This window comes from Pholcus phalangioides, unplaced genomic scaffold, assembly GCF_987345545.1.
Source record: "Pholcus phalangioides strain wild (caught in Gottingen) unplaced genomic scaffold, Ppha-v1.0 ptg000009l_1, whole genome shotgun sequence".
NCBI classification, from domain to species: domain Eukaryota; kingdom Metazoa; phylum Arthropoda; class Arachnida; order Araneae; family Pholcidae; genus Pholcus; species Pholcus phalangioides.
The window spans coordinates 58,549,484-58,576,601 of NW_028301602.1; the positions used below are offsets into that span (position 1 = coordinate 58,549,484).

General features: G+C 33.9%; 1 protein-coding gene across 1 annotated transcript in view; it reads right to left on the minus strand.

Annotated features, from left to right (window-relative positions):
- Positions 1-796: 796 nt before the first annotated feature.
- Positions 797-27,118, minus strand: part of peng (Pumilio and CPL domain-containing protein penguin) — a 29,372-nt gene continuing 3,050 nt past the window's right edge. The window contains exons 3-16 of the mRNA XM_089236660.1: positions 23,216-23,661; positions 20,541-20,616; positions 19,619-19,712; positions 16,713-16,779; positions 16,182-16,251; positions 15,951-16,055; positions 15,214-15,317; positions 14,787-14,961; positions 13,383-13,517; positions 13,047-13,189; positions 8,291-8,439; positions 5,068-5,226; positions 3,452-3,542; positions 797-1,002 (exon numbers count right to left, since the gene is read on the minus strand). Of these exons, the coding sequence (XP_089092786.1) occupies positions 873-1,002; positions 3,452-3,542; positions 5,068-5,226; positions 8,291-8,439; positions 13,047-13,189; positions 13,383-13,517; positions 14,787-14,961; positions 15,214-15,317; positions 15,951-16,055; positions 16,182-16,251; positions 16,713-16,779; positions 19,619-19,712; positions 20,541-20,616; positions 23,216-23,661 (1,944 nt within the window). The 3' untranslated portion in view covers positions 797-872. The remainder of the gene's footprint in view (positions 1,003-3,451; positions 3,543-5,067; positions 5,227-8,290; positions 8,440-13,046; positions 13,190-13,382; positions 13,518-14,786; positions 14,962-15,213; positions 15,318-15,950; positions 16,056-16,181; positions 16,252-16,712; positions 16,780-19,618; positions 19,713-20,540; positions 20,617-23,215; positions 23,662-27,118) is intronic.

Consider the following 27,118-nt stretch of genomic DNA (forward strand, 5'->3'; position numbering starts at 1 on the left):
GGACTGGAAACACGTTGCCTGGTCTGACGAGTCTCGGTTCCAATTGCTTCGAGCTGATAGACGTGTACGGGTATGGAGACAACCTCATGGACCCTACATGTCAACAGGGGACTGTTCAAGCTGGTGGAGGCTCTGTGATGGTATGGGGCATGTGCAGTTGGCGTGATATGAGATCCCTCATACGTCTAGATACGACTCTGACAGGTAAGCAAGCATCCTGTCTGATCACCTGCACCCATTCATGTCCATTGTGCATTCCAATGGACTTGGACAATTTCAGCAGGACAATGCGACACCCCAGACGTCCAGAATTGCGACAAAGTGGCTCCAGGAATGCTCTTCTGACTTTAGACACTTCCGCTGGCCACCAAAATCCCCAGACATGAACATATCTGGGATGCCCTGCAACGTGCTGTTCAGAAGAGATCTCCACCCCCCTCTTACTCCTACAGATTTATGGACAGCCCTGCAGGAATCATGGTGTCAATTACCTCCAACACTACTTCAGACATTAGTCGAGTTCATGCCACGTCGTGTTGCGGCACTACACGATATTTGGCAAATGTACCAGTTTTTTTGGCTCTTCAGTGTATTTACCGGTAAATATCTAGTTTTCACCAGTGAAAATTCAACCCTGCACTGGTGGTGGATGAAATAAACATGATAGCGGGGGCTGGGAAATAACTGAAACTGGTGTACAAAATGCACTAGCTTGCATAGTTGAGAAATGAAAATGTCGATGCAAAAGAACACACAAAACGACAAATTCAGCATTTTGAAAAGAAACACAAATAACTAGCAATATTGCAATTTATTTACATTTTCTTTTGTTAAATTCACATTAAAATGTACCACAAAATGAATGTTCTCTCCTAACACTCTTTCAACTTCTTCAAAAGCAGCTGAGCGCCAACAAATGTTTTCTTTGATAGCTTTGAATGGAAACCGTCCATTGCTTTCTTAATCTTCTCGACAACAGATGGAATACCAGTTTCCAAAATACTGAAAATAAGAAGAAAAAAAAATTGTTTTTCTCAACCCTTCAACTGGCAAAAGAATTCCATCTTTGTTTTTCATTATCATATTTTCTTTTAGCTAAACAAATATTTGTTTGAAACATATTTATTGAAGAATCATTATCACCCTGCGAATAGCAGTGTGTGACTTTTCAAGTCACATTTGATTTGTTAAAAAAATAAAATTTTATAATATGTGCCAATTTACAGACTTGTTTATCACGTGATGACATATTTTGCATCAAAGAGAACATGTTACACGAATAAAAGGAAAAACTATGGGATCTTTTTTTGTGATTGCATCCACTGACTATAAATAAATGCAGTTTTCCCTGGACATATTTTTTGCAATCCTAATTTTTTTTTTTTTTGATAATTGGTAACTTTGCTTGCTTTTGGCATCATATTTGGCAACAATTACCGATTTTTCTTATTTTAAATCCTGATTTCTCATATTTTTCCTGAGAAAACAGGGTCAGCCTGGAATTGCAAGGACTGAAAGAGTATATTCTTTAGGGATTTTCCATTTGAATGAGCACAATTTGAAGACTTTTAGGGATTTTTCTATAAAGATACAAAAACTATCTCTTCACAGACAAATCGGAAGAATCTGTGATTTCTGATAGAAAAATCAGAAGCATTGGCACCTATGTAATATGCAGTCGATTGCTCAAAAGATTGATAATTGAGCAGCTAAAAGGTTAAACTGATGAAACATAGAAATTAAATTATCAAATAATTATATAATATTACATATTATTATATTATATTTACATTATAATATTATTTTTCAGTAGTCTTGATAATTCAAGCTGAAGGGGACAGGGGCCACCTTGGATTACTTAAAACTCAGATTAGCCAAGAAATATGAAATGGCTTTCTGAATGGGGGGAGGGTACTTCTACTCATACCTATTTTGCTCTTAATTCATTACATAACTGCCAAGACCCATAGACTTTGGTTAAAGGAGACAAACAAAGGGGACAATGAAAGTATTAACCTTTAAATGTGCAAAGGGTCCTTTAAACATTCGTTATTGCAGCGAGTTTCAAGATAAAATTTAGAATTGCTTTTGCACGTAAGGTGAGGTTATATTCTTTCCATTTTATATTTTGAATTTGCTGGTAGATGTCCCAATTAACAACCCCTCTACGTTGTTTATTGCAAAGCATGTGTGGCTGTGGCTTCGCTAATTTGTTAAAATGCTTTGTGTTTTTGTGGCTCTTTTTTTTTTCTTTATGAGTTTTTTCTTATTATAGTTTGAATCACAAAAAAGGTAGTTATATATTTGGAAAGTAATATTACTTTTCAATACATTTATTTTATATGTGACTTTTGAAGCTCTGTACATCTCCTCTTTGAGACCCTGTATGAGCAAGTAGAACTCAAAATTGATTTATTTTCTAATGATTTTTCCAGCTTTCTATACATGTCATTCACTATGGAAAAACTATCAGCTTAAAAAAAATGCATTTAAGGATCGAATTTTTGCACTACAAATCTTACTGTAGAGGATCCTGGGATCTATCAGAGAGCCCAGTCCGCAGATCAAGACAACCTACAAACTGAAATTACTTGCATTTGTGAGGAAAAGGGGACAAAATGAAAGAAAACTAGTGATTGCCAAAAAACAGGTTGTGAAAAGGAATTCTGAACATTTGTGTTGTTCCTTAGATCCTTAAAGCAAGATATTTTGCATTGTCTGCAACAAGCTCTCGGCTGATTGGAAATGTTCTGCGGTAAAAATCACCATAATAGTGTGTGTTTTGTACACTTTTCTCAAAATTCTTTCAGATTGTTCTGCAGTAGCACTGACTGTTCTGTGACCTATATCACAGATTTTGGCATATACTGCTTTAGGGCGTTGGATTATCCAGAACCTTGAATCTGTGAAACATGTTACTAAGTGTGTGATTTTCAACCAGAGTTAATTTTCTAATGGGGAAAAAAGACACAAATCTAAATATCGAAAGTGCACCAATGATTACCCCCATAGATGACCATGGCAATCATAATAATGGTTTTGACAAATTACAAAAAAGTATAGTTATGAGAAAAAAATTCAAGTGACAAAACACATACACACCCACCAATAAGTAAACACTCCCAAATTACTTCTTCAAATCGTGGCTTTGCTTTGATTGGCAGAGAACTTTAACCAAATTTAAAATTATTCTAGTTGCCAGGTGTTTCTTTTTCTAAGATTCTATCTGAATACAAATCTTCTTGAACAGGCAAATGGAGATCTTTGATAATCAACACTTTGAAAAATTATGTTGAAACCCTAGCCTATCTTACAAACTTGCATTTTTCACTAGGATAGTTTCTTTAAAATGCAATATATGAAATACTGAAAAATATATTCACTTTGGAAATAATTTTAAGTTTGATCAAGAAATAGCAAAAAACACAAATTGCTACATGAAAGTTATTACCATAATAACGTGAAACAGCCTCTGTTGCAGAGTGTCCATGATTGTAAAATTGCTGCTGATGCTTCTTCTATCAGGACTTCGGAAAATGTTTCTTAAAAATATCAGAAAACACATATAGAAAAAAAAAACAAGAAAAATCATTCATAAACATGAGAAGTAAACAATCTAATGACCTTATCTAACAATTTTTTAATTTACAAGTATCGATGATGTTAAAGCTAGAATTCAAGATATACAGAAGACTGGATGTTGTGAAGATATTTATTATTTGAGATGTTGATTTTTTAAGGAAGGAAAAAAACTCTCTGCCTCTACCGGGAGAGGCAGAGAGTTTTTTCCTTCCTTAAAAAAATCAACATCTCAAATAATAAATATCTTCACAACATCCAGTCTTCTGTATATCTTGTATTAACAAGTGGAGAGTGACATTCATGTCATAAAGCTAGAATTGTTCAAAAAAAAAAGCACGTGTTTCCACCCTGTTCTTTTTTCATGAAATAAATTTTTCATCCTGTTTCATGCGAAACATTTGCTAGCAAAATTAATCATTTTTAGCAAATGTTTATCCTTTGTTACCCGAATTACTCATTCGCAGGTCAAGATACAATAGTATAATCAATTCCTCAACATTAATTCCTACCCACGATTATAAGATACAGCAGAACCTTGTTAAATCGGCATGCCAATAACTCAGACAATTATTATTCTTATGGTTGGCATAATGCTAAATTCAGTAGGGAGAAACCTCTTTAACTCAACACAAGATAGCTAAATCCAGCTTAAGTCAATTCCTGATGTGCTATCACAACAGACCAATATATGGCCTGTTAATAAATTCTCACTACATTTCTCTGGTATATTTCAACAATTCTTTGTTTCATTGTGTTGTTTTTTTTTTTTTTTAAATGTTTGCAGGTTAAAAATACTTCCTCATACATTGGGGTCCATTTTCCAAAGCCTGGAAACGTGACCTGTGGACTATGAAAGTCATAAATAAGCGTGAATTAAATTTTCGAGTGAGATGATTGAATAAGCTAAAAAATAATGTTTTTTAAGATTGAAAATTAAAAAAAGAAAATGAAAGTCTTTGTAACTTTCTGCAATTGATCTGCTCACTCGCAAATAACCAATATTTCGATACTTTTGCTTTTTTCACTATAATTCAGGATTATTCACAAACTTCTCATTAAAAATTGCAGATAATTTTTCTTTATCAATTTATAGATGATGGAATGGAATTATTCAATTATGTATAAGTACATGTACATAAATGATGTTTAGAAATTGGGAGGGAGAGATCAAATGAAAACTTGCTAACTTCACATCCATTCAAGCCAACTCGCTCATCAACATTTTTGGGGCGAAGAGTTAGAGGGTCTTCTGTATAATTTCTTTGTTTTATTAAAGTACTTAAATCCATCATTGTTTACAAAGTGTTATTTTATAGAAAAAACTGATGAAACTGTGTTGAACAAAGCAAAATATGTAACACATTGACACAGATATTTTTTGGGATGTTATGATGGGGTAAAAAAAGACAAATGTGAACTTAGAAATATGGAAATTGCCAGGAACTTTCATTTTTTTTATGGGATAAACAAAATTATACCACTTACGCCCCACAGCATCACCATCAGAATCCTTATCATCATGAAGTATTTTCTTTAGCACATGGTGTGATCCAGGACATTCTATGATGTGACGATTTTTATTAGCTGTCGAATACTCTTCAGCAGCCAATCTGGCAATACACTTATATGCTTCCAGATTATGTCCTAAAAATGGAAACATGACTTATGAGAAAAGCTATCAAAGAGATTAATACAGTCCACATTCATTATAACGATTCCTCCATTGTTCCATCAAAAACGTTGATATTATATTGGGTGGTCATTATATTGAAAGGAAAAACATAGATAATTGACTTATGAAAATATTTAGGATTTATCCTATCGGTTGCTCTAATGGGGGTCATTACAATAAGTGTGCCAACTGTACTACAAATTAATAAAAAAATTATCCCTAGCAATAATAGTAAATTGAACTTTTAATAGCACTGCTGAGGTGTGTTGGTACTTAGCACTCCTCAACTTAGAGGTAGAAATTTAGCATATATTCATGAGTGTGCAGTAATAGTGACTTACGTGATTTTCCATGGGACATTTACGATCCTTTAATTAAATCATAATTAATAATTATAATGGGATTTCGATTGAGATGGAACAGATTGTGATAATCAAGCAAGACTATTTATTGTCAGACCTACCCACCATGTAATTATGGGGTATTGCTGGAGATGCACAATAATACACATTGTAAACAAGACGTTTTCTATGACAAAAGAACTAAAGAAGTTTGAATGCTTTAAGAAATACTTTTGGCGTAAAAATATATGCTCTAATATAATAATCTAAGTATAAGATTCTGCCCCCCAATGGCTGACCTCCATTGCAAATTTTTAATACAATTCACATATACCATAATTTTATTTATCACGAGTTGAATCATAATCTCCCTTAATAAAGGAAGAACAGTGAATTTGAAGACTATAAAGCAACATTCACTTAATGTGAAAAGTGAGAAATTGTAATAGACGAGACATATTGTCTACTAATGAGGTATTAAGTTATATATACACACACATATATATATATATATATATAGTGTGTGTGTGTGTGCACGCGCGCATACAGTAAATGATTTTTTAATTGGTGAATGCTGAAGGACCCACTTTGGATATACATCACATAAATCAAGAACCTCTGTGTTATATATGTTATATAATACTGTGTTGTCAGAAGACATTTTTCCCATGAAATAGGGCAATCAATCTCTAACAAATAAGACTCATTTTCAAAAAAAAATTTAAACATTCAAGTTATCAAAAGCTGGACACATGCTTAGTAATATGTTAAACTTGCATTGATGTTTATTTTTTTGCCTATTATATTTTTGAATTCAGTTTGGAGATCCCTTAATGATCATCTGTCTGGTAATCCATAGATCAAATTTTACAAATCACTAGCGAACTGTTGATCCTAGAGGCATATTTCAGATTAGAAAAAGTATCCACATAGCATGTAGAACTCCCATACAGATAAGTTACTCATGTTGCAAAGAGTTGAATAGTTGCTAAAATATAAAAATTAACTTTTTAAACAGACAACCTATCCTCAAAAACTCAATCAGGAAGTTGCTGCCATCTCTCCTGGAGCCACAGAAAAATTTTGCATTTCTAACAAAGAAAGGGTCCAAATGTGTCATTCTTAAAAAATTGTGAAAAAATAATACTTCATCTCACCTAGAAACACATATATAAAAAATTAGTGCCAGAGTTCAATTATTAAAGCCACAAAAAACTAAAAAATGTTGGCCACTCGTCACCTCTCACACTTCTTGTCGATATGTATAAAATTTTCTTTTCACTCTCTAGCTCCCCTTTGTTTTCTTTTGAATACTGAGCAAGGAGAAGAAAAAGAATGGAGGGGGGGGGGGAAGAAAGCAATGGGAAACAAAATAGCATAATGCATAAGCAAAAAAATAATCCTTTTCTTAAATTTAGTGCTTTCGCGTGCACATTTCCTTCTTCCCCTTCCAGCTCCTCTCTTCTAGAAACCAGTTATTTCTCTTTTTTTGTGTATGCTGTACCTGATCATGTGTTGTTTGAATGACATCACTAACACTGTAGGGTTATGGGATTTTTTTTATTTTTCTTGGTCTCTATTGGCATTTAAAATATTGATATTTACATATTTTTTTGACTGACCCATAATAATTCTGCAGGATATTTTTATTTTTGTGCATATTTTAATAAGTAGAATTAGTGGTAACTGTTTCGAAACGTTTTGACGATGACATCTTTGGACCCTTTCCTTGTAAGTACAATATTCACAGATATTTGAATTCAAAAATCGGAAAAATGTTGGAAAAGAGCAGCATAAACTAACAGATGTTTCTTTTTCTCGTTTATGCTTCTATTTCTTAACCTTTCTCTGGTATTTAAATTCAAATATCTTAGTGACCTTAATTTATAAATATAGAATTTTCTTTGTTTGGCCTCAGGAGACACAGGGCAAAACGGCGGCTTGACCGCAGGAAAAAATTGCTACCGTAGGGAGCCCCCCCCCACCCACTCCCGAGGGGTAACGCACCGACCTCTCAATGAGTATAAAAAACAAGCCTGCAGTTTGGAATCAGCAATAAATTGTAGGTTCCGGTCTAATTAGCCCTCGTGTGCAGAAAATGACCGGGGTGCGACAAAAATGATCAATGACACAGGGCAACAACTTTGTAATTGGGTTTTTGGACAGGGTTTTCGTTAAAAAAATTAATTTTTATATTTTAATAAATATACAACCCCTTGTAATATGAATGACTCATCTGAGGTCCATCCATTATTTGGATACTTTATCTAATTGCCTCTAGGATCTATGGTTTGACAGTAAAATGAAGTTAGGGGAATTATGGAATCACTCTCTATTACTTGATTGTCTTTTACACATTATCATAATAATGAACTAAAATAAAATAAAAGATAAAAAAAAATAATATATAGTTTTGTATTGTTTTCCCAACACACTAAATTTTACAAACAAAAATTAATTACAGACTCCAAAATATTTGCTTACATTTGATTGCTCATTAAAAAAAACTTTTGAAAGAAATTTTTGTTATGCAATTAAATAGTGAGCAATCAAATGTTCAATCAATAAAAATTCCATATTTGTAAACTAAGGTAAAAGTAAATCCTAGGTATTAGCGATGATCATGGACCAACCAAACTTATATTAAACGTGTTTGACGATATGCAAAAAATAAATATATATTACCCCTACTTACCCCTAGTATGTTTGAGAACCGCATATGCAAACCAGGAAAATGAATTGTCTGATGAAAAATGCCCAGGAATGTGATTTGTCACAAGACTCACCAATGGTTCAACAACACATTTTCGTAGTTCTTCTGCCCTAACATTAGCAGTTTTTTTGCTAATGAGAAGAATGAAACAAAAACACCATAACACTGTTTTTAAACATGGAATTTTTTTTTTATGAAAAAAAAATAAGGGGAATTTTTTTTTTATGAAAAAAAAAAACCAACTAATTTTTACTTTCAATTTAGCAAAAATGCAGAACTATAAATACTAAAATGAAGAATAATCATGTTTTCATGCGCATAATGTGGTTTTTCCTGACTTTGAAAAGATTTGGGTATTCAGCATTTAGAAAAAAATTAACATAATGTACATAAATGTGTTTCACATTTACTTCATTATTCTCAACCTCTTTATTCTCATACCACTTTAAACAATTTTTTTTCTCAGATGCTTTAACCCCCTTAAAGATTACGGACGAGATATCTCATACTCCTGTAAATGGAAGAAATATATCCAAGCTCTCCCTGCTTTCAGGGCTCTTTATAAGTAACTCTGTGAAAGAAAATTGTCTTTTTTCTTTTCTTTCACTACAGCATTATATTTTCACCTTTTCTCCCTTGCAATGGTTCAATGACAACTAAAAAAGAGTGAGAGAGAGATTGGATGACATACATAAAGAGAGAGGGTAGCTGTGGGAAGAAGAAAAATAGAAAACCAGTTTTTTTCCCCTTTATTCCCCTTATTTAAATAATGATACTTTTTCAGGTTTATTTCCATTAGTTCAACTGCATGTTATTCAAATTTGTTGCTAAAAGCTTGTACACAAAGAGGTTAACAGTAGAACTCCATAGCTTATAATGAAAATCTCGCTATTATGAATAATTTGCAAGTGATTTTCAAAACAAAATTTTTGTTTATAGCGAGCTATTTATGGATGAACATCTCTTAGAACACATTCACCATAATAACAGAAACTCTCAAACATCATGTGTTTTGCTTTCCCCTTTCTTTAAGAATTGTAAATAAAATGGACTGCAAAGAGGGATATATATATATACAGTGGAATTTCAATAACTCAACATCTATTATTCCCTTTGGTGGTTGATACAATACTAATTTCAATGTAAGGGAAACTCTCTAATTCGACACAAGTTTGGCTTGACTCCGCTTAAGTCAACTAAGATTTTTGTCCTTTTACCATGACTGGCTTTTACTATTGCCTGTGTGTTACCAGTTCTAAGAATGTTTCGACATTATTCGTGGGTATTTTGACAATCCTTTGTTCTCTATAATGGGTCCCTTTTATGCGTTGGGGGCATGCCTGTGAAGAATGAACATTTGAAACCTCTTGACCAGCTTATTATTTTAATGGCATCTCCAAGAAAGGTCTCATTCCTTTCATTCCAAAGGTCTTTCATAGTAAAAAAAAAGTGTGGATATTATCAATATCTAACAGGGATAAAATTTTTATCTATTGGGAGTTTTGATATTGTCTGTTGCAGAGAATGTTTTTGGCAGAACTTAGTTTTACGATTTCTTATTAAAGAAAAAGAACTAAAACCTGGTTAGAAGCTGAATATGTCATTTGGTTTTCATCGTGAGTATCGATGGCCGTGAATGCAACAGTTCTACGCGAACTTCATACTTTAAAATCAAAAATTGCAATTTTGAAAACACTAAAATCGGAAAGAAAACTCGGAGTGAACTCGCCAAAGAATATGAAGAGTTACACGGAACACCATTTCAACATTGACATTTGCTAAAAATAAGGGAAAAATTTTGCCCTCATTTGAATCTTCTTATGGACCAAGCAGAAAATACATTAGAAATCAGGCTTCAGTGATGTAGAAGGAGCAACTCTTTTGTGGTTCAAATCTGTTAGATCTCACTCAATCCCATTATCAAGACCAATAATTCAAGAAAAAGCAAAAGATTTCACAAAAAAAGTCTCAATCAAGGGTATTTCACAGTGAGCAGTGAATGGTTGACCCAATTCAAAGATAGCCGTGGCATTGTTTTCAGGAAAGTTTATGGAGAGAGTGTATCTGAATCTCAAGAAACTGTTCAGAATTGGAAGAATGATATTCTCAAACCAATGATAGGAGAGTGTTTAAGATGCAGATGTGTTTAATTGTGATGAGAGATTTATTTTTTCGACTTTTCCCTAACAAAACTCTTGCCTTCAAAGGAGAAAAATGTGAAGGATGTAAAAAACAAGGATCTTTTGACAAGTATTTTGGCAGCAACCTCAGATGGTTCTGAAAAATTGAAACCGTTTAATTATCGGAAAATAAAAAAACTTGCAGTGCTTTAAAAAGTTTAAACTCATCCAGTGGACTATGATGGTAACAAAAATGTATGGATGACATCTGAGATTTTCGAACAATGGTAGAGGAAGCTAGAAAATTTTCAAGTGAGAAGAGAAAAGTTTTATTTATTTTTGATATATATATATATTTGCAGAGCTCATCCAAAAACTAACGGACCTTTCAGCAATCAAATTATGCTCTTTACCACCAAATTTAACAGCAATTTCACAACCACTGGATCAAAGAATCATCCTTTTTTGTTTTAGATGCTGTTGAAATGATTGATTAGGCATGAAAGTCAGTCACATGTGCATGATTCAAAACTGCTTCCGTAATATTGGTTTTTGTTCTGAGTCTTTGAAAAACAATATTTCTCCAAAAGGGCGGTAACTAGGATTTTTGCCGTCCGGGCCAAACATTATTTTGATGCCCCCAATATCTCACCATGATGCATTAAAAGCTCTAGATGTGACACGTCGCTTCCTACCCAATCAGGAAAAAGCCGAACAATCGCGGGATAAACTGAATAGTGTATATATATATATATATATATATATATATATATATATAGAAGAATTTTTGTTTTCTCTTCGGAAAGAAAAACAAATAAATATACATGATATTACTTTTCATGAGGTAAATTTTTTTATATGCTTTGATTCTATTATGAAACAACCCAGAATTAAAATGAATGAGAATTAGCATTTTATTTAATGGAATTGTTTGAATGTATATAATTACGTGCACAAAAACGATCAGAAAAAATTTAGAGTGAAACCTTGCTAACTCGGCATCCCCTTAAGTCGACATGTTTGTCGATACTTTTGGGGTGTCGAGTTACTGAGAGTCTACTGTATATACATATACACAGGGTGTTTCAAAAAGAATTATCCGATTTGAAATGCATATATTACTAAAAATATTGAACATGGACACTTAAGATTAATTTTATATTACATGGGTAATTATAAAGTTTTTTACAAACCAAATTAAAGGGGCTCAATATGTTCACCTTGGGATGCACGGCATATGTCTATACGGTAGTCAAATTCGTCCCAAACTTTCGCGATGTTTCTATCTACTGCTGCTGTTATGTGTATCTTCAGTTCAGCTAATGTAGTTGGAAGGGGAGGCACATAAATGCAGTCTTTCATAAACCCCCCACAAGAAGAAATGGCGCACTGTGAGATCTGGCAATCTTGGGGGCAAGTGATGTTTAACTGAATTGTCAGGTCCCTTATGGCTAATCCATTGTTTAGGAATGTGATTGTTCGAAAATTCTCGAATATTCAAGCTCCAGTGTGGTGATGCCCCGTCCTGTTTGAAAATGAAGTCTCCAGATTGGTTTTTAACTGTGGGAAAAGCCAATCTTGACAAACACTGAAGTGGTGACTGTAGGAAGAGCATTAGCACTACCTGTCTGCAACTGCGTGAAACTTGTGAGCTTTCCCTCTTTCTACCTATACGTTATTCGATCAAAACGGATTAAAAGCTGAATAGTTATGATTTTTTTTAAATCGGATGATTCTTTTTGAAACACCCTGTATTTAAATCTCTTCACCCTATTCGTAGGGGCTTATAAATGGGACATGTCAGTACCTCCCCCATACACAAGAAGATTGCATGCTCTATATTTTCTTCTCTGTAAAAGAGGTGGAAAGGGAAAAACACATCATTTTATCTGTAGGTGTGGTGGTTTGGCTGTTGGGACATGACCTCTGGTTTTGACAGTTATTTCCCTTGAAAAATCCCCCTTCTCCAATTTCTTGGAATCTTCAAAAACTGGACATAGGGCAAACAGGTCTCAATCTTCTATTATTGGAGATTTTTATAGTGAAACAAATACTCCAGTTGTAGAAACTGCTGCATTCTGAAATATGCAATGCATAAGCATGGCATATTTCAGCAAAAGTGGTTCAAAATAGAAAGAAAAAGAAAGGTAAATTTATCTATTTCGTTCTTACCCCATCATGTCTATCCCCCTCCAAACTAAAAGTTATTTATAACGAGAAGCCCATCATAACAACAATTTCCTCGATTTTGAACTGTCATTATAACAGACTTTTACTGTATCTAAAAATTTTTTAATCAAGGCATTATGAGATACCCTTGAAAATGATAAAAAGGCCATCAATTTGTTAAGTCCCAGAGTAAAAAGGCCACCACACACAATGTCATGTTTAAAATTTGAGATGTGCCAAATATGGCACATTGGGCATTCTAGCGTTAAGATGACGGAAGGATTGCAAAATCCCTATAGGTCACAACGTGTGTGTGTGTGTGTGTGTGTTTATTCTTTCTCTTTTTGTTTGTCTATACTGTACAGTTTGATGTTCACTGTGTTTTTTGTATTTTTGTCTGATTGTGAGTGTATTTGAAAAAAATGAAAAATAATAATCTTGTATCATACCTGTATGGATTATCATCACCAATTTTGAGAAGTTTTATGATATCAGGCACGAAATATAAAGTGTTTCTTGGACTAAGTAGGTAAAGAAGAACTTTCTTCCCGTGCACATTCTCAGATATATCTAGACAGTTAGTTATCAGATCCTGAAAATATATGTAAGATATATTGGTGGGAGGAGGAGATATATTATTAAACAAACCAGGCCTCATTGATGCACCTCATTTGCATTTGGATGTACTCATTTGAATTTGATTCTCAAAAAATTCTTGGAGCACAATGTAGAAAATTTGTTTAGCCAAATTTGTATTAGAAAAATTTACCACAATCAATACTTACAGATATTACATACTTCTGCACCAAAACTGTGTCATCTACACAATCAAATAATGCCAGCAAGACCATGTGGCCATGCTCTTCTTTAGCAATTTTCACAACATGTGTTTTGAAACTCTTGACTATTGCTTTCCGATCCTATATACACAACAACATTATAACATAAGGTATAATATTATATTAACATAAATAATATATTAACATAAATAATATATTAACATAAATATATATTAACATAAATAAACAAAAGAAATGTATCAGAAATATAGTTATGTGCAAAAAATATTTAAATTTGGTTAACTGCAATTACAATCAAATAATTCATACATCAAAATTTATCCAGACCTTTTATAAAAAAAAATTCTGACTACAATTGTTTCAAAAGGGGGAAAAAATAATGCCAGTAAAAGTTTTTTGCAAAGCTTTCCACCCCTGTTCTAACTTAATACATATTAATATAAGCAACAATATAACTCATAAAATATCATAATTATAACCTCTTACAATTATCTGCAAAGTGAAAAATGGCCTGATTGTCAATATGTCGATTGAATATGAGTTTGATTATGATTCACAAAGATGATACTGGACCTTTCAATTGTTCATGTTTTATCAATATAGGCCTGTCTCAATTACGATCAGGATAATCCAGCATCAACTGTATATACATATGCACACTAGAACTTTGCTAATCCGAAAACCAGATTAAGCTGAGCGGTTCTTAAAAAAAAAAAAGATCATGTGCATGAGAAAGCTAAAAAATAAATAACAGAAAAAAGCTAATGTTCTTAAATTCTGCATTGTAACATGTTAAATATGGACAAAAAAGCATGATCACACCTCACTGCCTTGAAAAAATTGCTCATCTTCATTTTAAGAAGTGACATACAGTATACCTAGAAGACAATGCAGCGTTTATCTATGGCGCTACAGATTAGTCCACTCCAAAGCACCGAACAGGCAATCATCAATGTTCACAGTATACCGTGATGCCCTTAAGAAAGCTTGCAGATGTCGCCAGGAGAACGTTATTGTTAAATGAAATTATCCAGTCTTAAAACTGTAACTCCTACCCCACCCATAGGGATACTCACTATTATCACAGTTTTAAAAAAGCCATGTTCCGGTCAGTTCAGACTAGCGGGGTTCTAGTGCACATCATATTTATTTGAATAAGCAAGTAAACACAAGCACACTGTGAAGGGAATTGCCTAGCTTCTATAAATAGAACATTTTTTCTGACAAAATCAGTCATGATCACACAGACATACACTCAAAGATAAAACTGTGATGAACAACCATTAAAAAAGAATTTTTTTTTTTAAGTGTGATCTGAAAGTATCATAATCTAATCAGTATCTTCAAAATAGCATCTTCAATGAAAATATGAATAAAAGAAATAGTTACCTTCACATTTCCATACCACAAACAATACATTGCTACTCTGGAACCATCTTTTGTGTGCAGCATCTCAACTACAAGTGATCTCAACAATTCTATGATTTCAGAACGAGACTCATTATCTGCATGGACCATGAACTCTCTTAAAACATAGTGAACTATACTGTGCTGGATGACATTCCTATGTGCATAGTAGACATTTTGTTTTTGAGAGAAAATTATAACTGAACAAAAAGCTAGTGAATCATTCAAAATTTAAATGCCATATCCAATCATACATAAAATATTTTTAATTTTTTAACAGTTTATTTATGAAAAATTACATATCAGGCAGTTTTTATAACTTTTTTGTTTATTTGCATAAGTAAAGAATTAAGAAAAAGAAGTTTATATCAACATTTGCTATTAAAATAAGCAAACTTAACACACATACTTCTGAACAACTTTAGATAAGGCTTCTTTCATGTTGTTTATTATGGCTACTTTCTGTTCTGGATGTTTTTCCAGTAACTGATGAAGGGAAGTACACTCGGAGGACTAAAGAAGGGAAAACAAAATGTCCATCAAAAGTTATATTAGTAGGAGAAAAAAAAAAAGAACTGACATTTCATACAAGATTATATTTGTTTATATCCATAGGTTTATGTATGCAAAGGTATCTAAATGTCTTAATGGCCAATAGAGGTTCCCTTAATTTTTTCCATCTACAATGATTTAATATACAGGGTGCCTGGCACTTTACTGGCAAACCATTGATCCTAGAGACATACTTTCTCAAGAATTTTACATCCTTAATTGGGACACTGATCAAGTGCTCACAAGCACAAAATCTGTCATGAGCATCGAGCACTCTGGGTGTTTCACGGAGCATTGCGTGGTGCTTGCAAGCAACAGGTTGAAGATGCCTGGTGTAAAGTATGGTATAGATACACATAGTAAACAGTCACTTATAGACAGTCAGAAATTCCTTGGAATATGGACTGGGCTGTCGTTTGTTTGGCCAGCCAGTCACTGTTTGAACATAATGGATAATAATAAATGCACATTTAAAAAGTTCATAGTAGATACAGTGAATGATGTAAAGAGATTTTTACCACTGGAATAGAAGTTTGGAAATCACTGAGATGAATTTGATAAAAGGTTTCTATGCAGAAAAATTGTTTCACATACCTTGAAAAATCTATAGCTGGCTCCATAAAATTCTTGAACCAACTCTGCTCTCTGTACAGCAGATGCACATTCATTAAAAGCTACTTCAACAACATTAGATGCTTCCTAATAACAAGTAAAGTCAATAATTAATTCATACTAAAATAAAAGTGATACATTTTTAATTTTTATATGTCACAATTAAATAGTAGCCTGTTTAAATTAAAAGAAAAACGACAAAAATATACTAACACTATGACATAAGAGACTTATCACTTTTGAATAAAGCTGTGACATCACATAGTTTTTCTGTTCTTTGGATCTAAACAGAGAAAATACTTTAGCCATTTAAAAGGTGTAAAAGAAATTTTTTGCAAAACACTGAAACCCAGTTTATATGATGAATATATACAGCCTCGATTATACATTATTTCATTTTGACTTGAACCACAAACACTTGGGGAACTATGGTAATGCTATCCCAAGGTGTGTTCTATATAGAGTTAGTTCTCTTTAACCTGAAATTCATATATTAACTTTGGTTTTGTTGTTCAACCAAGGATTTTGACAAAAAACATTTAATGCAAATCTGGCTAAAAATAAGTACAGAGATATTGCATCACTCTTCAAATTTTTGTAATAATGAATGTGTGGTTCCATTTGTACCAAAGGTGGTCCAAAAACAAAATATTAATGGGAGAAACTTTTTTTTCAACAAGCAGCACAGAAGCAAACTTCTAATGAATTAATTTTCTCCAATGAATGATTAAAAGATGAACATACCCACATCTTAAGATCTTTATTAGGATAAATCTCCCATATTTACTTTTGGCAAGCATAACGATAGAATCTGAAAATAGTTTTTAAAATTTTTCATGTTGATAATGCATTATATAATACTGTATATATTTTTCTTTTATCAATAAACAAAATCTATTTAAAATTTAAAAGATCAAAAACCAATTTCAACAATAACAAAATATATACAGGGTGATTATAAAAAAAACTATCCCGACATATGGGCCCCTAACTATCATACCATTCACAGAAACTGAATGAAATTTTGGCATAAGGTATTTTGATGTATGCGCTCAAGAATGATATGGAAAACAACAGTGTCACTCTAACAGTTACGGTTACAGTGAGAAAATTTAGAAAATATCAAATGGCAACACCAAGTTTTTTGTATTGGAATGTGATCTCCATTGTGAAAAACCCTAAATAGCGTTCGAACGGCAACTGTAGCATGAAAATCACCAGCGGTAGATAGGCTAAAAGTGAGGACAACCAATAAGGACTGAGAAGCAGCATAAAATAAAGCTTTTATTGTGTTTCGCAAATTTTCCACATGACCTTGTGGAGGACTAATCAGGCTGGGATCTCAGCCGAAGAAACGCCGTGACGAATGAAACGAACATTAATGCTCTGATGCACGGCAAAGTCCTTTTTACTTTTTCCTTGCCTAGCTCCGGGGATTCTTGTGCTACAGGTGCCATTCCAACACTATTTAGTGTTTTTCAGTATGGAGATTGCATTCCAATACAAAAAACTTGGTGTTGCCATTTGATATTTTCGAAATTTTCTCACTGTAACCGTAACTGTTAGAGTGACACTGTTGTTTTCCATATCATTCTTGAGCGCATACCTCAAAATACCTTATGCCAAAATTTCATTCAGTTTCTGTGAATGGTATGATAGTTAGGGGCCCATATGTCGGGATAGTTTTTTTTATAATCACCCCATATATGATTGATTAAAATTTTAAAAAACCCTGCAGATTTAGCAATTATCAGTACAGACACTTCCTGATTTGCAACCAATCTGAGTATGAATATTCAACTGATTCGGCATTTTATAGCATCATGGTCATTTTTTGTTGGGACCTATAATTTATTTCTGATTACGAATGCGCTGTTTAACCTTTTTATATTCACTGAGAGGTTGGTGTGCTAACCCCCGTCTGTGTGAGACTCCCTGCAGTAGCAATCTTTTTTCTGTGGTCATGTTATCACCATTTGTGTTATACCTCCATGTCAGGAAAGTTTCTGATAGAGAACATCAAACTAGCGACACCTCTATACATCCTTTGGTACTTTAGGCAAGTATCTTATCAACCTGGGCTACAGTGCCCGATTTGGTTTTTTACTCATTACAGTCACAGGCTTGACAAAATTCATAAAAAAATAATTACAATTTACCTGATAAGATGTAGTTATGATAAAACTGTCATGCAATGTTTAAGTTTATTAGCCTTATCAAAATAGAAGAATTATGGGATCAGCAGAATGGCAGACAAAAAGAAATGGGAGATACACAGCTCGCTATTGCATTGAATTCATGTAGGGACATGATAATGCTTTTGATACTATATCTTTCTTTTGGTACAACTCATTATAATTTCTCACTATAGTTGAATACTTTACTTCAGACACCCCCATAACTGCAAAAAATTTGAAATTGAGTTTTTACTGATTTCTTTACTAAAATAATGTTCTAATGTAATAATGGAATCCCCACTTGTCTTCTTGAAGTATTTGTTTAGTACAGAAATTTTTCACAAACAAATCTCAAAATTTGAAATTCTGCTCATAAGGGAATCTGAAACAAGTGTTAAATTATCAACCACATTAGAATTTCTTTTCCATAAATTTCTGCATCAAATTCTGAGGTTAAAATTGGCAGTTTCAGCACACTTCCTCTCCTCCTCCCCCCCCCCCCATTTTAACCAGTCGGCTGGCTAACTAATTTCTCCTTTTTTAAAAGATTGAAGCTAATAAAATATATTTTCCTGATTAAATTTTTTATGAATACATTGAAACTGATGTTCTGAACTGTGTTTTTAAATCATCAACAAGAAAAAATTCTGATAATTGAAATAATTATTAGTTTTATGATTAGATTGAAAATCGGCGCGATGGCATATGCCGCTGTAAACAGCTGACTGGATGGGGAAATTTTTTTCTAGGGAATTTTCTCTAATTTTAGTCAACCCCACAGAATCCCATATCATTCTAGTAGTTCCTACCCCTCCTCCTGATTTATTTGAGCAACTCCCAAGTACAGAGGCAATTTTTTTTATGTTTCGCACCACTGCTCCAGAATAGTAAATAGATTTTGCTACACCTCATGCCGCTGTATGCTTCTAAGGGCTGGACAGCAATATATGGTTGATTACACCTCATGCCAGGTTTTTAATCCATTATGCATATTATGAAGAGTTACAAACAGATACAGGGAGAACCAAATAAGGGTACTGTAATAAGTTTGAGCCATGTTGCCGAGTAAAGTTTAAGGAAACAGTCAGGGATGTACAGGGATGTACAGTCGAATCCCGTTATAACGAACGCCAAGAGACTGGAGGAATCACTTTGTTATATCGAAATTTCGTTATAAAGGAATTCCAGGTTACCTAACACTATTCTTATGTAAACTTATTTGGGGGATTAGAAAAGTGTTCATTAAAATGAGATTTTCGCTATAACGGTATTCGACTGTATATCATCAAAATATGTAGTGTGACACAATTATTAAAGATACTAAAATTCAGAAAAACATAGATCCAGCAATTTTTGAATTTTTTTCATACCATACAATTTCATGCAAATAAAAGATATATAGGCACTTTGATTATTTCTTACATTATAAATAGGAGTTAAAGATGTGTAAAGAAAGTCCTTCAACACACTTACCTTTCAACTCTTCAAATATAGATGATCGCTGTTGTCCTTGTGCAAAGCGAAATACACATTCTATCACACGTACTGTATCATGAGCAAATGCTAGCTGGAAATGTGAACAGTTGATAGTTAGAATTTTAGAAATTACGAAGACTATCATCAAAATGTTTCAGGTGAACAATGATGCCACAATAGTACAATATAACCCACCCCTTTATTCACTCCCAGTGGTTTTGAGATAGATTCTACTGTAGTCAGATATGAAAATATTCAATTAAAAACAAATGCAAAACATTAAATTTTATTAATAAGAAACTAAATATATCTTGACTTAACCCTCAGAACTGTTAATTTTTATACGAAGAATTGTCAAATTCTAGTAGCTTCCCAAATAAAACTTCAAGATGCCACCCCCCCCCCTACTTTTTAGAATGGGTTAGAAAAGAAAGCAATAATCAACATGAAGAAAGAATAAATATGTTGTTGATTTATCTCAAAAAAACCCCATAAAACTTGGCTGTATGACTCATGTGAAAAGTCATAGATAATTTTTCTCGAACAACACATTTCTGCAACTTGACCTATTTGTTTTCTGCGAAAAGAATTTGGGTAACTTTATGATTGCATCTCATATATCGCTTACCTACACTATTGAATGAACTTGATAATTATTTTTTCATTCAGCCAAATTGTTGGACAATTCTGTTGTGGTATTTATATTTGAAAATACATGTTAACTAACAGAGTGATGGGTTTCACTAGTCATGAAGAATCATTTTGATATTTCAAAGTGAACTAAAATAACAAAATGCCTGTCATTATACGAATATCATACTGAAAAAAATTAAATATGAAGTTAGTTTTCGGTTTCATTTCATAGTTACTACCAATCTATTGTACACAGCATAAAACATCCAACTATATACAGTCAAACCTCTTTTATATGCCCATTCAGCAGCTTCATGCACTCATTAACCAATTGAGTCTTCTGTGGTTCTTTGCAGTCTTCCCTATTTTGAAAATCAGAAAAAAAAACCAATTAAATACCATGAAGTGCAATAACTGAAAAATTTGACACCTCACAGAATCTTCAAAAACCAAAACTGTGAGATAAAGTTATTACTAGCAACAAAGAAATCATCTTGCATAAAAACTTAAGTCTATCAAGCTCTAACAAAGATGGACAAGCAAAAAATCAATTTCACACAAAGTACACTAGAGCATAGATCGGCAAACTGCGGCTTGCGAGCCACATGCGGCTCTTTGGGCCCTTGAATGTGGCTCTTCCACAAAATACCACGTGCGGGAGCACAAAAATTCCAGATTTCTGCAAAATGATGTTTAGACATGCATTTTGGCAATTTTGTTCTCGCTCCCTCCCCTCCCAAGTGTTCCTCCATCTTTTTCACGGTTTTTTTTGCAGAAAAACAGAGTTAAACCCTGACTCTAATGTCAATTCCGCGGCCAATCAAAACCGGATTTTGGGTCGAAACTGGGGAGTTCGGGAAAAAGCTGCCGAAAACGAGGATTTTTTCCTAAGGTACTCGGGGTAGATAGGTAGATAGACGCAAAAGAAAATGTGAGTCTATTTTCACTCTCAGAACATGAACAACGGGGGAGGGGGGGGGGGGGGCATTCAAGGTTTTCATACTAAGGAACTAAACCTCCACCCTGCCAGATCGTAGAAGACGATGCTCCTGGGCCACCACCTCTCATGACGATTATCCCGTGGCCACCTCTCTCCATCCAACATCGGTCAACACTGCTAGGAGCCATCCACCAAGGGCCACCACCTCTTATGACGACCCTCTCGTGGCCACCTCTCTCATCTGCATTCAACATCGGTCATCGCTGCTGATGCAATATACCAGAGGCGACCATCCGAAAGCGATGCTCCTGGGGCCTCTGCCCCACAAGACGGCCCTTGGGCTTTCATCGACGACGTCCTTCGTCTAACAGCTTGCCGGACGAGCTTACAGTGAACCCGTCTTCCACACATTTCCCAGTGAAGGGAGCCAGATATCTGTAAGACAACAAGTAAAATAATAACACTTAATAAAATTTATGTAAAGTTTATCAAGTTTATTTTAGGGAGCTTTGTGGAGTGAAAGAAGATTTAGTGTCGAGGATTGAAAAAGGTATGTGGAGATGGTTTGGATGTATATATAGAGAGAATATGAACGAAAATAGATAGACGTAACAAGTATACAAGACGAGTGTGGATGGGAGCGTTGGAATGGGTCGACCTCAGCGAACGTAACTCAATCAGATCGAGGACGTTTTTAGCACAAAGGCCAGCTTAGGACTACCTTAATTAAGTGAATAACAATGTACCTACCTATATAGTTTAAGTTTGAAAAATTTGGCTCTCAAAAGAAATTTCAATCGTTGTATTGTTGATATTTGGCTCTGTTGACTAATGAGTTTGCCGATCACTGCACTAGAGTCTTACCAATCTAGACTAATTGGGACTGGGATTTATTCAGATCAACAGAAAATTTGCATTGGAAGGATTTTTCAACTAACATTTAATAAAAGAGGGAATGACTCTGTGTGTTAGAGACATAACAATGCAGTTTGAAGATGGACATACTGTGTTGTGCTTGAGTAACTCTAGCTGAGCTTCCGTGCAATAAACAAGTTATGAGATAAGCAATGAATAAGCTGTTCATGAGGGCCCATCTCATTTTAGTCCTTTCAAGAGGCTCATGTCATGCCTCCCGAATCTTGTATGGCAGTAACTCCCATTGTGTGGTTGTGTGGGCATCATGCTTGACTCTCATCGTGAGGATCCAGGTTCGAACCTCGTTGACAGTACCGTGGTGGTCCACTGAAGTTGGTTTTCTGAGGTTTTCCTACTTTCAGGAGTGAATGTGAGTTGGTCTACCATTTAAAAAAAGCCTCTCTGCAGAGAGCAGGCAAACCATCGTGATACTTACATAACATAAAAATTCAAGCATTTACCATCTTCACTTAAAAATATGGAAGACAGATGGCCGCACAAACAAGAACACGAAACAAACAGCTCTAACAACATGATTAAAGGCCACACATACACTCACAACACACATTTCAGTATGTACTGATTCACCAGAAATTCCACGAAGGAATATGTACACAGTGATTGTACGGTTAAAAAGTAGTAGTATGTAGTTGCTGCAATGCGGTCAAAATTGTTTTGTGTACAGTTGGGTAAAAAGATCAAAAGTAAAGCATATTCTACCGGAAACCAGAGCATGGGCAATGTGTAGATCTACTTTTATTACAATAATCAATAGAACCCAGCACCTATCGTTCTTTCTCAAATATGCTGTACATGTAGTACAGTGGGCAAGGAAAAAACATGCATGCTGCTGGACATGGCCAGGCGTGTCCAAGACGGTCACGGGGGTACTTTGTTTTCCACACATCTTTTTTTAGCTATTTTTATCATTAGTAGGGCTGTAGCATATTAATTTCTCATTGATAAAAGAGATTTTGCGTTTGATGCAAGAAAAAAAAAAAATTATACAGTGCAATGTTTATTCATTGTTTAGAGACTATGTATGTAGATACATATTATTCTGCCTCGTATATTTTGTATAGGACTTGTGAAAAAAAAATCCTTACTTCCTTAATGCCTCCCAGATGGTCTTCAAACGAGTTGCTCTCTCAAAGGCTCCAGCATTCTTTTTCATTTCGTTTTGCTTTCTTAGAAGCTTCCTTTCTTTCTTCTTCATGAACAAAGTTTCATTTTTGTTGTCTTTTTTGTTTTCAGGCTTGAATTTCTTGGGAAATTTTTTCTTTGGACTTCCAGAATCAATTTCCATTTCCTCTTCGTTCTGCTTCGATGGAGATCCTGCTTGTTGTTTCTTTGCTCCCTTATTCATGGGTTTTCCAAATGCAGCATTGAATTTCCTTTTGAGCTTGCCTTTACCAAAATTATTGCCTTTGGGCTTAGAGTTCATAAATCTATTGCCATTGTCCTTCCCCTTCATGTGAAAATTAGACATTTTTGATACAGCATTGCTCACATGATTTTTTTTAGAAATTTTATTCTTGGCTTTGAACTGCTTCTGCAAATAATAATTTAAAAAACAATGCATAAGAATCTGTTAATCCCAATATATAAGAATTTCCAGAAGAAATTATGACATTTCATTCCACTAATAAAGCATAAAGAGGTTTACAGTGAAACCTGGTTAGTGATTTCCATGACTGCAACTCCAGGAAAAGAAATATAATTCAAAATCTTAACCTTCTGAATGTTTTTAGAAATCCTGTTTTTCCCTCCACAGAATTTTTCTCTGACTTCTATCAAATACTTGCATATTTCCCTGACTTCTGCCAAATATTTAACATTTTTCCTCACCCTTTTTCATTTCCCTGACTTTACAGGTCGCTGGGAATCCTACAATACCATTACAGAACAGTGCAATTCAGGGAGTGCATACCCCTGAAATACTCACAAGGCTCACATTTCCCAAGAAATGAAAACAGGAAGCTTTCATACCCCTTTTGGAATTTGTGCCATAGCTAATGTTTTCACTTTTTCTTTTACTTAACTTGTTTCCTACACCACAACCACTGCTGATAATTTTTTGTGCATCATAGAATCACCCCACATAGAGTTTCTTATTAATAAAATTTAATGTTTTGCATTTGTTTTTAATTGAATATTTTCATATCTGACTACAGTAGAATCTATCTCAAAACCACTGGGAGTGAATAAAGGGGTGGGTTATATTGTACTATTGTGGCATCATTGTTCACCTGAAACATTTTGATGATAGTCTTTGTAATTTCTAAAATTCTAACTATCAACTGTTCACATTTCCAGCTAGCATTTGCTCATGATACAGTACGTGTGATAGAATGTGTATTTCGCTTTGCACAAGGACAACAGCGATCATCTATATTTGAAGAGTTGAAAGGTAAGTGTGTTGAAGGACTTTCTTTACACATCTTTAACTCCTATTTATAATGTAAGAAATAATCAAAGTGCCTATATATCTTTTATTTGCATGAAATTGTATGGTATGAAAAAAATTCAAAAATTGCTGGATCTATGTTTTTCTGAATTTTAGTATCTTTAATAATTGTGTCACACTACATATTTTGATGATATACAGTCGAATACCGGTATTTTGTGGAAGAGCCACATTCAAGGGCCCAAAGAGCCGCATGTGGCTCGCAAGCCGCAGTTTGCCGATCTATGCTCTAGTGTACTTTGTGTGAAATTGATTTTTTGCTTGTCCATCTTTGTTAGAGCTTGATAGACTTAAGTTTTTATGCAAGATGATTTCTTTGTTGCTAGTAATAACTTTATCTCACAGTTTTGGTTTTTGAAGATTCTGTGAGGTGTCAAATTTTTCAGTTATTGCACTTCATGGTATTTAATTGGTTTTTTTTTCTGATTTTCAAAATAGGGAAGACTGCAAAGAACCACAGAAGACTCAATTGGTTAATGAGTGCATGAAGCTGCTGAATGGGCATATAAAAGAGGTTTGACTGTATATAGTTGGATGTTTTATGCTGTGTACAATAGATTGGTAGTAACTATGAAATGAAACCGAAAACTAACTTCATATTTAATTTTTTTCAGTATGATATTCGTATAATGACAGGCATTTTGTTATTTTAGTTCACTTTGAAATATCAAAATGATTCTTCATGACTAGTGAAACCCATCACTCTGTTAGTTAACATGTATTTTCAAATATAAATACCACAACAGAATTGTCCAACAATTTGGCTGAATGAAAAAATAATTATCAAGTTCATTCAATAGTGTAGGTAAGCGATATATGAGATGCAATCATAAAGTTACCCAAATTCTTTTCGCAGAAAACAAATAGGTCAAGTTGCAGAAATGTGTTGTTCGAGAAAAATTATCTATGACTTTTCACATGAGTCATACAGCCAAGTTTTATGGGGTTTTTTTGAGATAAATCAACAACATATTTATTCTTTCTTCATGTTGATTATTGCTTTCTTTTCTAACCCATTCTAAAAAGTAGGGGGGGGGGGGTGGCATCTTGAAGTTTTATTTGGGAAGCTACTAGAATTTGACAATTCTTCGTATAAAAATTAACAGTTCTGAGGGTTAAGTCAAGATATATTTAGTTTCTTATTAATAAAATTTAATGTTTTGCATTTGTTTTTAATTGAATATTTTCATATCTGACTACAGTAGAATCTATCTCAAAACCACTGGGAGTGAATAAAGGGGTGGGTTATATTGTACTATTGTGGCATCATTGTTCACCTGAAACATTTTGATGATAGTCTTCGTAATTTCTAAAATTCTAACTATCAACTGTTCACATTTCCAGCTAGCATTTGCTCATGATACAGTACGTGTGATAGAATGTGTATTTCGCTTTGCACAAGGACAACAGCGATCATCTATATTTGAAGAGTTGAAAGGTAAGTGTGTTGAAGGACTTTCTTTACACATCTTTAACTCCTATTTATAATGTAAGAAATAATCAAAGTGCCTATATATCTTTTATTTGCATGAAATTGTATGGTATGAAAAAAATTCAAAAATTGCTGGATCTATGTTTTTCTGAATTTTAGTATCTTTAATAATTGTGTCACACTACATATTTTGATGATATACAGTCGAATACCGTTATAGCGAAAATCTCATTTTAATGAACACTTTTCTAATCCCCCAAATAAGTTTACATAAGAATAGTGTTAGGTAACCTGGAATTCCTTTATAACGAAATTTCGATATAACAAAGTGATTCCTCCAGTCTCTTGGCGTTCGTTATAACGGGATTCGGCTGTACATCCCTGTACATCCCTGACTGTTTCCTTAAACTTTACTCGGCAACATGGCTCAAACTTATTACAGTACCCTTATTTGATTCTCCCTGTATCTGTTTGTAACTCTTCATAATATGCATAATCCACGCTGGCATAGATTCTAACTATACATCGCATCTTCAAATAAAGTGAACCACAGGGCTGGACAAATTAGAAAAAAATCTAGGTGGCAGAAAAAAATTTTAGGTGATACGAACTTTTTTTATTTTTATCTGAAGAAAAAGGTCCAAAATAATGTTCCTTTTGACCTTTTTCATGGCATAGTGACTCATTCATATGGTTGTTGGCAGTTATGCTGCTATAAATTACAAACATTCTGTGCTGCTCTCAGCCTGCAATTTAGTGACTACACAAAGAAAATTTTAAGCACCAATACCAATTTTTTAGTTGCGATGGTGACCTGTTGCCTGGAATGTGTCCAACCCTGGTGAACCATACAGCCAAACCAGCAAAACTTTAAACTGTGAGTAAATTAGTTTGTGAGCATTTTGTAGGACAAGCAAAAATTTCCAATCAATTTTGACTTGATCAACAGGCAATGTCTCATACAAAAGTCTCCCAGATTAGGACTAGTCTATAAGAGGCTTTATGAATTCTTTGCATTTGTCTGATAAAGATAGTGCCACCTGATTACAACCGAACCTTTTTCTCATTACAGACAAGGCCATTTTAACAAGAACAAATTTTTACAAATAT